The following is a 13,669-nucleotide window of genomic DNA, read 5'->3' as shown; positions in this document are numbered from 1 at the left end:
GCTTTCCAGTCTGGAGGAGCATCTTGGTCTGAAGTGATGGTTGCCGTGGCCTTCCACTCCATTATTATTGCTGTCATTTTAACATCCTTTAGTTTCTAGAAGAAAAAGTGTTGTTTATTTGTTAAGATATTCACTTTTCACTTTTAAATTGCCAGAAGTCACCAAGTTTATTAGCCACTTCAAAACCATGTGTTTTCTTTTTTTATTAGATATTTTCTTTATTTACGTTTCAAATGTTATCCCCTTTCCTAGTTTCCCCTCAGAAAATCCCCTACCCCCTCCTCCTGCTCCCCAACTCACCCACTCCCATTCCCTGCTAGTGCCTGACAAATACAGAAGTGGAGGCTCACTGTCATCCATTGGACAGAGCACAAGGTCCCCATTGAAGGAGCTAGAGAAAGTACCCAGGTAGCTGAAGGGGTCTGAAGCCCCATAGGAGGAACATCAATATGAACTGTCCAGTATGCCCAGAGCTCCTTGGGACTAAACCACCAATCATAGAAATCACATGGTAGAACTTGTGGCTCTACCTGTCTAAGTAGCAGAGGATGGCCATTGATGGGAGGAGAGGCCCTTGGTCCTGTGAAGGCTCTATGCACCAAGAGTTTTCTATTTTATTGAATAAACATTTCTTTGAAGGTCAATAAGTGATCTTTTAATAAGTCAAAATATCCCATACTCTGAAACATAATTATATATTATATTTTATTAAATATATTATATAATTGATATATATACATACATACATATATATATATATATATATATATATATATATATATATATATATATTCCATTCAATGAGTTAGTGTGCCTGTAACAAATTTTAGCTATAAAATAGTATTGGAAATCTTCTGTTGCCTTCTGTGTTTCAATCCAGCTTTAATTGTGCAGTTTCTGATTGGACTTCAAATGTCCAGGTTTACCCTGAAAAAAAAAACAAGCCCTTAGTAGCTTCAGGCACTTAGGCTGAAAATGACAAACTCCAAAATCACCTTTACACCACAATCCCAGTGTTTTACCTAAGTTAACATTTTCTTTTCCATTCCTTTAGGGAGAAGCAGGTCCTACTGGAGCCCGAGGCCCTGAAGGTCCTCAGGGGCAGAGAGGTGAAACTGGGCCACCTGGTCCAGCTGGCTCTCACGGTCTTCCTGTAAGTGCCTGACATATCTAAGAGCTAGCCCAGAAAGATGCTTATTTATTACAGTATCAGAAAAATGTAGCTTATTTAATATAACCAATTCTGAGTTATTAACATTCAGGAAAAGAATACTTTACATTTCAATACAGCCTGCTTTTTCTATCCTATGGAAAGTTTACTCACAAAAGTACTGTTATATAGTTATGTAATCATATAAAAATTATATATATACATAAATAAATAATAATAAAAACGTTATCTTTGAAAATTTCCTGCCTATTCTTAGGTGATCTGAATACTAGATGTGTCACATGTAGCTTAATATTTCAAAATATGTTTCATGTATGTTTTAGGGTACAGTGGGGACTGATGGTACACCTGGTGCCAAAGGCCCGACAGTAAGTACCAGAACTTATGTCAGGTGATTTTCAAAGGGATGTAGTTCTTGGCTTTAGATTGCTAGTGAGGTCTGTGCTCTTCAGCTTATCTTGTCATCCTTGCCATTGGCAGGGCTCTGCAGGAACCTCTGGACCTCCTGGCTTGGCAGGACCTCCTGGGTCTCCTGGCCCTCAGGGCAGTACTGGACCTCAGGGGATCCGAGGACAATCGGTAATATCTGTTAAATTATGGCTTAAATATTCTCAGATTTTAGTGTAATTACACCATTTTACCACTTCCCCCCTTTCCTTCCACCTGTATACCCCTTCTTGTTCTCTTTCAAATTTATGGTCTCCTTTTCTGTTAATATTGTTACATAAATATATATGTATGTGCATGCTGGGCTTGGAGGACCATGCTTCTAACCCTAGGGCTTGGGAGGTGGAGACAGGCACACAGGTGCCCATTCACTAACACACAAATCCTCTTACTCCACATTCACATCCACATATGCACAAAATTTATTGCATTTTATTTTAGTACCAATTTAGTATAGACTCAGCAGCCTACTCACTGTACTTAATTAGAACAGGAGGAACTGGCTAAATTCCTTGCTTCTTTCAACTCATGATATTTTCTTTTAGGGTGATCCAGGAGTTCCAGGTTTCAAAGGAGAAGCTGGCCCAAAGGGAGAACCAGTAAGCCTTAATTATTTTAATGATAAAAATATAAATATTGTCTAGAGGTATATTGCTTAAAATTTTTATGTATTTAAAAGTAGCTCTGGGATAAAATAATTAACACTTTTAAAATTGTTTACTGACTTCATTAGATGAGTTCCCTGACTTTTACTTACTGAATGACTCTTCCTGAGACCTGTCCTTCTGTTTTAATAGGGGCCACATGGTATTCAGGGTCCAATTGGTCCACCTGGTGAAGAAGGCAAAAGAGGTCCTCGGGGTGATCCAGGCACAGTTGGTCCTCCGGGACCAATGGGAGAAAGGGTAAACGTGAACAATAAAATTTCTGTTTGTCTCCTCTCCTGTACATGTGTTTTGGGAAGTAGTATGACTAAAATTGCAAGAAGAAAGGAAAGATAAAGCAAGAAAGAGACGACACAGATGCCTTGCAGGGTGTAGTGTGTTTATCTCAATGTAAAAAGAGCCAAGTGTCTCCTTCAGGTTCACTCACTGATTCAGCAGATATTGACTGACTGATTAGTGTAAGCTAGCTTGAGCTTTAAGTGCTTGGATTACATCAGGGAACAAGGAACTTGTGGTCCTGATCTTCATGTGGGTTGTATATTACTGGACAGTAAACAGTGAAACACATTTTAGCTGGTGCCCTGTACAGTATTAACTAATTGATGACAGTGGAGAGTGGGGATGGGTGGAGACCAATGATAAATTCTAGATTAGTAGGAGACACGGGAGTATGAGAAGATAGCATGTAGGTTGAGTCTAGAGGAGGAGAAGCCTGCTGGGGAAAGTGGCAGATAGAACAATTTTCATCAGAGAGGGCAAGAGAGAATTTGGCAGTTTTAAAGAGTAGGAAAAAGTGGGGTAGGTGGAGTATAAGAAAATGGACGTGAAGGGGCAATGCTGATTTCATGTTTTTATAGTCTTAGTGAAAGCCACAGTCTTCTATAAGATGAAAGAAAGCACTGTTGGCACTTTGATCACAGTAGACTGTGATTGTGGCTCTTGTCTCTGTATATTAGACCTTTATGTATTTATTTTAAAATTAATTTTAGAGGATTTCTTTTAAAAGATTTGGTTCACTACTCATGTTTTTCAAACTTTTAAGTAATTTCCTAGTAAGATTATTTTCTTTATGTTTACCTTTTGCTGTGTTAACTTGATCAGAGCTCTGAAAATCTGACAATTTCAGAAAAAAAAGCTTTTACTAGGTACGTGCCCCAGTGATAAACAACATCTCAAAACTGCATTTTGGTCCATTGTAGGGTGCTCCTGGCAATCGTGGTTTTCCAGGGTCTGATGGTTTACCTGGACCAAAGGTAAGATCACACCAAAGCTGACATTTCCAGATTGGGGCTTTGTCCTGGGCCCATTTGAGTCCATCCATGAAGGATGTAGAAGCAGGTATTGGGCCTAACTCCAAAACTATCTTGTCTATTTTTCTCCTTTTTTAGCATTAGGAAGTCCTGGAAGATAAATGATAATTTGAATAATATGTGGCATCGTTTCCAGACTATTCCATTTCTCCCCTGCGAACAAAAAGTTGTCATGCTTTAGTTTGGATGAAATTTAAAAATCTAAAACTCTTTCCTTATTGGAGTGAGACTGAAATTTCAAATGCTTTCTTTCCTTAATGGTGAATAAGACAATTTTCATACAGGATACAGGTTAGAACAGAGTATTCAGTGACATTGTTTTCAAATACATCTTTGTCATATTTTTAACAAAAATTGCATTTTGGTATGTATTTGGAAAATAAGAACTTAACCTCTGTTTGGTTTGTTTCAATTTTGCCCCATCTGTCTTTTTTGGAGCAGGGTGCTCAGGGAGAACGTGGTCCTGTAGGTTCTTCGGGGCCTAAAGGAGGCCAGGGAGACCCAGGACGTCCAGGAGAACCTGGGCTTCCAGGTGCTCGGGTAAGAAGCCTATAGTTATATGCTATAGTGACACCCAAGTACTTCCACAGTTATTAATGTGTCATTTCCTATTTTTATCTTTAGCTTGTTTTATAACATGAAACTTTGATTTAATAGCTATGAATGGATACATTATGTTTAAAATGCTGGTGTGCTATTTTTGACATCTAAGTAAAATGTAGTAATTTCTAAAAGACATTTTTTAAAGGAGTACATACAAATAATTTTGCCACTTGTTACCAGAACATTATCTATTTGTAAATTTTTGTACTTTTAAATTTCATACTAAAAATAACTTGTTTGACCTTTGGTAAAGAAAATTCTTATTTAATTTAACAAAATGTTACTTAAATTTTTATTTGAACTGTGAAATTGCCCTTCTGTTTAGTTGTTTCCAATAGAATATTGTTTTTTTTTCTGTTTAAAGTCTTTACTTCAACTGCTGTTCATCAACAGATTAACAGTTGATTTTCATTGTCAGGGCCTGACAGGAAATCCTGGTGTTCAAGGTCCTGAAGGAAAACTTGGGCCTTTGGTAAGAAATTTAAATAATATTATCACTTTTAACATTTTCCCATAGATGTGTAAGTCATATTTAGTTATCCTGTGGATGATGGTCATGATTACATGTTTTAAGTACCCACTAATAAGAATTTCTTAGTATCTTTGGATTTTCAAATTGAATAAAATGTAAGTTAATTTCTCTTGGTTGAATGTTTGAAATTGAAATTACTTCAGTGAAAAAGTTGAAGTAATGTACTTAAATACTGTTAAAATATGTTTAATAATATTCTCTTTCCCTGATTGTGTTCCACTTTTACATGTTTAGAAATAAGTATGCTGTCAGCTGATGTAGGTATCTTTTTTAAAAATATAGTTGTGAAATGGGAATTTTTAATGCTTAAGATTACAAAACAGAGTAAATAAAAGAAGGAAAGGCCTGCCCTTTAATATGAGAGGGCTAGTAGATGGTGACAATGAGACTTATGAATGGACCAAATTAGAACTTCTGTTCTAAATGCTCAAAGTACTTCAGGGCTTCGTAGGAAAATAACAGTTAACTTTTCTCATTCACTAAGAGATAAACATAAGGCGATTAATGTTTATTTAAGTGTTCTCTATTGTTAGGAAAAACTGGCAACCATGTGAGTAGAGTGGTGCTTAGAAATAGCTCACACTCAACTTTCTTGCCTGCTGTCAACCTTGCAGGGTGCTCCTGGGGAAGATGGTCGGCCAGGTCCTCCAGGCTCCATTGGGATCAGAGGACAGCCTGGAAGCATGGGCCTTCCAGGCCCCAAAGGTAGCAGTGTGAGTACAATGAACAATTTTTAACAGCCCACTGTAATCAGCTGTTGGAAACCAAAGTATATTCTTGAATTAAATGAACTTAGAATACTGTTTATTTATTCTTTAGGGTGACCTTGGAAAACCAGGAGAAGCAGGGAATGCTGGCGTGCCTGGGCAAAGGGTAAGCATTCATTTTCTGGTATTGAATAAAAAGGATATAAAACGATACAAAAATTTGATGGCCTCATCTAAAATGCCCATGTGATTCTAGGGGGCTCCTGGCAAAGATGGAGAAGTTGGCCCTTCAGGCCCCGTGGGACCTCCGGTATGTGACTTTCTTTGATGATATTGTTCATTTGTATTTCTCATTGTTTCTCCAAAATTACTAGTTAAGTAATTACTAATTAATTACTAAGTTTCAGGGAAGTGGAATGAAGATATAAGAGACTAAAGGTCAATTTCAATTTTATTTTATTTTATTTTGTTTTATTTCTCTAAAGTACTGCACTCTCCTTTCTGTATAAAAAGACTGATCTAATTTTAAACTGTAAAGTGGTATGTAGTGACAAAGGCTGCCTTATCATCTTTGTATAACATAGTTGAAGAAGAACACTAGATCAATTAAGAAAAAGAGTGTTTGAAATATTTATAATGCATTTTATTTAAAATGTATAGATGTAGATTATACTTACATTTTGATAATTTATCTTATAAAAATTATTTAAGTTGCCTGGTTTTGAAAAGGTAAAAAAGAAATGATGTTCATCTTTCGATGTTACATTTTCATTCTCAGATTTCTAAAAATTGTTTATCAAACATATTTTCACATATTTAGCTTTTGTGGGGTCAACTTAAGTAGCCTATCAAACATTGCTTTCTTGAATCATTCTATTTTGAATCTATGAATGAATTATGATGACTAGAAATAAACTTCAACATAAATACAACCTTTTAAATTGGATATAGGAAATAATACGCTTCCAATATTTCCTCTATAGTTGGCTCTAGGCCTTTTATGCTTGAACTAAAACCACCATCACCACCACCAACAAAAACGTCATCAACAACAATATCAACAACAAACCATGCTATAATTCCTTCACTGGCTTTTTAAATGAAATTTTCTCATTTTCAAGAAGTTCACATAATGACATTTGGTAATTTTTAATACTATTTTATTATCTGGCTAATATGTAAAGTGGGTAGTTGAAAGAAATGTAAAATGGCGAGTATACCCAGTTCATGGAAACAGGAAGCAGACACAAATGTCTGGTGGGATTCATGCTTTTCTTTCTTTTACTTAGGGCCTAGCTGGGGAAAGAGGAGAGCAAGGACCTCCCGGCCCCACTGGCTTTCAGGTATGCACTAATTTAAGTTTCAACTTATTCTATGAATTGCTTTTAAAAGTACTTTTTTGTTGTTTTTTTTTTTATTAATACAGGAAGTAGCCGGTTATCAATGCTCACACCTACACTTCTACCAATTGGGAGACTGAGTTGGGGGTGGGGAGTGGCTGTGACTATACAGCTAGCCTGTGCTACCTATTAAATTCCAGGCCGGGTTAGAATGTAGAGTGAGACCCTGTATCTATGAGGATGTATGTATACATGCACATTATAGAATGTTAGACTGAGGCAAGGTTCTTTAATTTTCAAATCAGACATCTTTATTAGGTAGTATAGATGGTTATATCTAACCAAACATTATTGTTCAAAAATAAGGAATGTCCTGCTCTAAAAAAAGAAAAGAAAAGAAAACAAAACACCAATTCAAACTCAAAGCTGGTAAGAAATTCACAATATGAGCTGGAGAGATGGCTCAGCTGTTAAGAGCACTGATTGCTCTTCCAGCGGTCCTGAGTTTAATTCTCAGGAACCACATGGTGGCTCACAACCATCTGTAATAAGATCTGATGCCCCCTTCTGGTGTGTCTGAAGACAGCTATAGTGTACACATATACATTAATTAATTAATTAATTAATCAATTAAGAAATGTACAATATAAAATGTTCCCAGTATCTTAATAAGGCTTCTTAAACATAAGCTTATCTGATTTTACTGCTATGTTCACTAAAACTTGTTGAATAAATGATCACAGAATGCTTCCATATAGGATATGTTATTTAAAGGCATAAATTTTAGTTTATGGAAACCTCAGGCCTTTTTTTAGTAATAATCTAGCATGTTCAAACATTGTGCTAGAGCCATAACAGACTCTATGAACATGAATAACTTATTATATTCTTATCTTAATTTTAAGTGGTATAGTAAGAATCTTGGTTTATAAATTGTCAATCTCCTGTGAATTATAATAAATTGTTTTCTTAATATACTTGGACAATGTTTTCCATAATTTTTGCTTAAAATGTCCATGCATTGTCTTTTGAATGAAAAAATAATGAAGTATAAATGTAAAGTATTTCATATTGGTATCTGATTTAAATTTCCAGTAAATCACTTACTTTTATTTGTCACTATTGTTTTAGGGACTTCCTGGGCCTCCAGGGCCACCTGGAGAAGGTGGAAAGGCTGGTGATCAAGTAAGTTTTTAAATAATAATATCAGAAGTATAAATTGATGGACTACAACATCACCTTTTAAGAGTGAAGCTATATGTTTTTCTGTTATGCAATTAAAGGACTCAGATATTAAGCAACTTCCCCAAAGTCACACAGCTCATACCATCCGAACCTGACGCACATGCTTCCTGTATTCACAACTCACACGGTTTCTGTGTTCATAACTCACATGCTTCAAATGATTACACATCCCATGTTTTCTGTGTTATGTATCTTATGCTATACAGTTTTACTCAATGATTCACAGTCTGGAGTTGTTATAAACATTTTACTGGCAGAGCTTTGCTCTTTTATCTTTGATGGATTAATATATTTATCATTCCTTAAACATTTGCTCAACATTCTATGTGCTTGGCTCTGTTATGCAATGGACCTCCTTTGCCAAACAAACTGGTTGTGGGTTGTGTTTCTGTATTTACAAAAATAGCAGAGAGGGCAGGAGGGCTCAGAGATAGAGATAGAGAGACAGAGAGGATATAGGAAAACAGTATAATACTTGCATGATCCAAATGCTAGAGCAGGGAAGGTGCTATATGTGTAGAAATCATGGTAAAGGAAGACTTTCCAAAAGTAATAATGTATGTAAGGTCTAAAAGGATAGAGATTACAAAGTTGGAAAAATGCTTCAGGAAATGGGAATGGCAAGTGCAAATTCTTCCTGAGCATTTTTAAGGCACTGTGAAAATACAGTGTTGGAAGTGTGGAGCATGGTCTAAAGTGGTCGAGATGAAGCTGGAAGTGTGAATTAGGGACCAGATTGGAGGGAATCCTAAATTGGGCTTCATTTGTTCATTTTTGGAGCAGAGGAAAACTGGCAAAATTCATTTAAGCGGGGATTTCTGCCTCCAGATTTGGGTTTAAGATCTATCATGTTATAATGAGAATGATTTACTTCTGAAGAAAAGTCTGGAAGACTTGATAGAGTTAATATTTAAAAAAATTCTCTCACAATCCACTCCTCTGTTTCCATTTTGGACAAAGGCAGGCCTCCCAGCATACCAAGCTACAAAACTAGGCACAAACCCTCATATCAAGGCTGGACAAGGCAACCTGGTAGGAGGGAAGGGTTCCAAGACAGGGAAAAGAGTCAGAGACACTGCCACCCCCACAGTGAGGAGTCCCAGAAGAATGCCAAGCTTACAACCACAGCATGTGTGCAGAGGGCCTAGCACAGACCTGTGCAGGTTTCTTGTTTTCCACTTCAATCTCTTTAAACTCCTATGAGCCCTGCTTAGTTGATTCTGTGAGCCATGTTTCTGATGTCCTTGATCCCTCTGATTCCTACAATCCTTGATCCCCTTCTTCCAATGAGGTTCTTCAAGGTTATTTTAATTTTAATTTTATGTATTTTTATTAGATATTTTCTTTATTTACATTTCAAATATTATTCCCTTTCCTGATTTCCCCTCTGAAAACCCCCTACCTCATCCCCTTTCCCCTGTTCACCAACCTACCCACTCCCACTTCCCTGTCCTGGCATTCTCCTACACTGGGACATCAAGCCTTCTCAGGACCAAGGGCCTCTCCTCCCATAGATGTCCAACAAGGTCATCCTCTGTTATATATGCATCTAAAGCCATGGGTCCCTCCATGTGTACTCTTTGGTTGGTGATTTAGTCCCTGGGAGCTCTGGGGGTACTGGTTGGTTCATATTGTTGTTCCTTCTATGGGGCTGCAAGCTCCTTCATCTCCTTCGGTCCTTTCTCTAGCTCCTCCATTGGGGACCTCTGCCCAGTCTAATGGTTGGCTGAGAGCATTCACATCTATGTTTGTCAGGCACTGTCTCAGCCTCTCAGGAGACAGCTATATCAGGCTTCTGTCAGAAAGGACTTGTTGGCATCCACAATAGTATCTGGGTTTGGTACCAGTATATAGGATGGATCCCCAGGTGGGACACTCTCTGGATGGCCTTTCCTTCAGTCTCTGCTCCACACTTTGTCAGTGTATCTACTCCCATGGGTATTTTGTTCTCCCTTCTAAGAAGGACTAGAATATCTACACTTTAGTCTTCCTTCCTCTTGAGTCTCATTTGGTCTGTGAATTGTATCTTGGATATTCAGAGTTTCTGGGGGTAATATCCACTTATCAGTGAGTGCATACCAGGCATGTTCTTTTGTGATTGGGTTACCTCACTCAGGATGATATTTTCTAGTTCCATCTATTTGCCTAAGAATTTCATGAATTCATTGTTTTTAATAGTGGAGAAGTACTCCATTGTGTAAATATACCACATTTTCTGCACCCATTCCTCTGTTGAGGAACTTCTAGGTTCTTTACAGCTGTCAATGCAATCCTTATCAAAATTCCAACTCAATTCTTCATAGAGTTAGAAATTCATCTGGAATAACAAAAACTCTCAGGATAGTGAAAACTATTCTCAACCATCAGAATCCTGGACCTCAAGCTGTACTACAGAGCAATAGTGATAAAAACTGCATGGTACTGGTACAGTGACAGACAGGTAGATGGACTAAATAGAACTGAAGACCTAGAAATGAGCCCACACACCTGTGGCCACTTGATCTTTGACAAAGGAGCTAAAACCATCCAGTGGAAAGCATTTTCAAAAAATGGTGCTGGTTCAACTGGCGGTTAGCGTGCAGAAGAATGCAAATTGATCCATTCTTATCTTCTTGTACAAAGCCCAAGTCCAAGTGGATCAAGGACCTCCACATAAAACCAGATACACTGAAACTAATAGAGCAAAAAGTGGAGAAGAGCCTTGAGCACATGGGCACAGGGGAAATTTTCCTGAACCTATAGCTTATGCTCTAAGATCAAGAATTGACAAATGGGACCTCATAAAATTACAATGCTTCTGTAAGGCAAACGACACTGTCAATAGGACAAAATGGCAATCAACAGGTTGGGAAAATTTTTTTAACAACCCTACATCTGATATTACCCAATATATACAAAGAACTCAAGAAGTTGGACTCCAGAGATCCATATAACCCTATTAAAAATGGGGTACAGAGCTAAACAAAGAATTCTCAACTGAGGAATATGGAATGGCTGAGACGCACCTAAAGAAATGTTCAACATCCATTGTCATCAGGGAAATGCAAATCAAAATCCCGAGATTCCATCTCACACCAGTCAGAATAGCAAAGATAAAAAATTCAGGTGACAGCAGATGCTGGAGAGGTTGTGGCGAAAGAGAAACACTCCTCCACTCCTGGTGGTATTGCAGGCTGGTAAAACCACTCTGGAAATCAGTTTGGTGGTTCCTCAGAAAATTGGACATAGTCCTACCTGAGGACTAAGTTATACCACTTCTGGGCATATACTCAGAAGATGCTCCAACATGTAATAAGGACACATGCTCCACTATATTCATAGCAGCTTTATTTGTAATAACCAGAAGCTGGAGAGAACGCACATGTTTCTTCAAGGTTATTAAAAGAAATTTTGAAACAGCAATACTGTTATTTTGATCCTACAGTTTCTAGTGTAATATTTCATATACATCCTAGTGGGATATATATATTATATATATATGTACATATTGTCCCCAAAATATAATATTCTATTTTTGCATGAGAATATCTTATACATTTAGGCATAATAAAACATTTAGGCATATATATATATATATATATATATATATATATCAATCATTTGGAATATATAAATAAATTGTGTCCATTTAGAATATATATTCCAAACACAATTTATTTACTAAATTGAATATAACTGAAATTGATAAGTTGAAATGGCTGGTTCTTATTTCTTTTGTATGTTATTCTCTTACTATTTAAATACCTTCTGATAAATTGTTTTTAAAAAGACACTATAACTGTTCTATTGTCCCCAAAATATAATATTCTATTTTTACATGAGAATATTCTACACATTCTCATTGCTCCCCATAATTAATCATTTAGGCATAATAAAACCTTTAGGTATAATATAAAACATTTCATAAAATATGATATTTTTACACGAATATCCCCTAATTATAATAGTATATGCATTTTAATCCTTTAATGTTTATTTTAATGGCACACTACAGAAAATGTAATGTTTGATTTGGAAATATTTCCAATAATACAAGATCTAGATCAATGTTTAGATTCTGTTTTTTTTGAAACCTGTTTAGGGTGTTCCTGGAGAGCCTGGAGCAGTTGGCCCATTAGGACCTCGGGTAGGTATTTTCTTTTATGTGATTCATTTTGTTTTCCACTGGGTAGAGAATAAAATCAAACCTTTTCTCTTAAGGAGTGTTCGATTTTAAGCGTTACATTATTCTACTATTTGAAAAAATACTTTATCTTGTTAACATAGAGTATCTTTAATTCCAGTTAATTTCTTAGCACTAAGTTAGGAAACCTGAGATATTAGAATAGCTTTACCAATAAGATTTTGCCAGTAGAAAACATTTTGTAGAAACATTTTAACTTATTTTAGATTAATATTGAGATGATTTCACATCCTGGTATCATTGTAGGGAGAAAGAGGGAATCCTGGAGAAAGAGGAGAGCCAGGGATAACTGGACTGCCTGGGGAGAAAGGCATGGCTGGAGGACATGGCCCTGATGGTCCAAAGGTGAGTGCAGTCCTGATTTGGGCTTTTGAAAGCTCTAGAACTTACCAGATGCTTCTGTAGTCATCCTCTCCTGACTTTGTACTATAACCTGATTAAATTATTTCTTAAAAAATAAAATCAGTGGGTGCATGTTGGGCTTTTTCTGGCAACTAGAGAGTGATATTTCCATTGTGGGAAACAACATCTGCCTGGGCACATGACTATTGTTCCCATATACTCCCCTCCCCCACATACACACACTCTGATACTTGTACATTTCATTGGTAACCCCTGTGAATGAACAGAGCAGGGAATGGAAAATCACACTTTACTAGCAGTTCTAAAAAACTGTGTGCTCCATGTCCTTTGCCTTGCCTCTACAATTACAGTTGCTGACTGTCTGAAATGAGAGAACATGCCTATGTGCTTGAATGTGCTATTTTAGGATTGATAAATGACAATGTAATCAGATTGAGGAACTGAAATGAAATTTTGCATTTGACTAAGATGCCTTTAACTTGATCAAGGTCCACAGTGATGGAGCAAAGACAATCTCAAGTTGATTGTGCAATTAACTTGGAACCAGCTTAATCTCACAATTTTTCCAAGGAAATAATGAAATGCTTCTTTTTCCTAAATACAGTACTAATATGTCTGTCATGTCCAACAAAGGGGAAAACAAGGGCAATTAAAGCCATTGTACTTTAAAAGATATTTATTTTTCTGTTTATTTGAATTAGTATTTAATTTTCTATAAGGAGAGGGTGGGTATGCATCATAAAACTCACATGAGGAACATTTGAGGATGGATGGGTTGTTGACTTCGGGAAGGCATATGTGACAAAAAAGTAGAAAAGAAACCATTAGAGTTGGTATTAGTGTGAGAAGTTCCAAAGGGGTTTAAGGGCATGAGGAGGACCATCAAAAACAAAATTATGTTCAAATTTCCACAGTGAATCCTAATAAGTTATGTGCTAATTGCAAATAAATTGAAAGTATATTAAGGAACAGTTAAGTTAGAAAAAAGAACAATATAATAGAGAGGTTCACATGAACAAAAAAGAGAAGTTGGAAGTATAAAGCAAAAGCAAAATGTAAATCTAGGTTGTTTTCAAGAGATCCCATTCAGACAGTTTCCCTAA

At 36.6% G+C, this 13,669-nt stretch overlaps 1 protein-coding gene across 1 annotated transcript in view; it reads left to right on the top strand.

The window, feature by feature from the left end:
* Positions 1-13,669, top strand: part of Col5a2 (collagen type V alpha 2 chain) — a 135,767-nt gene that overhangs the window by 96,423 nt on the left and 25,675 nt on the right. The window contains exons 19-33 of the mRNA XM_021198653.1: positions 1,055-1,153; positions 1,495-1,539; positions 1,652-1,750; positions 2,164-2,217; positions 2,416-2,523; positions 3,483-3,536; positions 4,035-4,133; positions 4,615-4,668; positions 5,343-5,441; positions 5,548-5,601; positions 5,692-5,745; positions 6,725-6,778; positions 7,907-7,960; positions 12,102-12,146; positions 12,450-12,548. Of these exons, the coding sequence (XP_021054312.1) occupies positions 1,055-1,153; positions 1,495-1,539; positions 1,652-1,750; positions 2,164-2,217; positions 2,416-2,523; positions 3,483-3,536; positions 4,035-4,133; positions 4,615-4,668; positions 5,343-5,441; positions 5,548-5,601; positions 5,692-5,745; positions 6,725-6,778; positions 7,907-7,960; positions 12,102-12,146; positions 12,450-12,548 (1,071 nt within the window). The remainder of the gene's footprint in view (positions 1-1,054; positions 1,154-1,494; positions 1,540-1,651; positions 1,751-2,163; positions 2,218-2,415; positions 2,524-3,482; positions 3,537-4,034; positions 4,134-4,614; positions 4,669-5,342; positions 5,442-5,547; positions 5,602-5,691; positions 5,746-6,724; positions 6,779-7,906; positions 7,961-12,101; positions 12,147-12,449; positions 12,549-13,669) is intronic.

Source organism: Mus pahari, chromosome 5 (genome assembly GCF_900095145.1).
Source record: "Mus pahari chromosome 5, PAHARI_EIJ_v1.1, whole genome shotgun sequence".
In the NCBI taxonomy this organism is placed as follows: Eukaryota; Metazoa; Chordata; class Mammalia; order Rodentia; family Muridae; genus Mus; species Mus pahari.
This window is presented reverse-complemented; position numbering and strand designations above follow the sequence as displayed.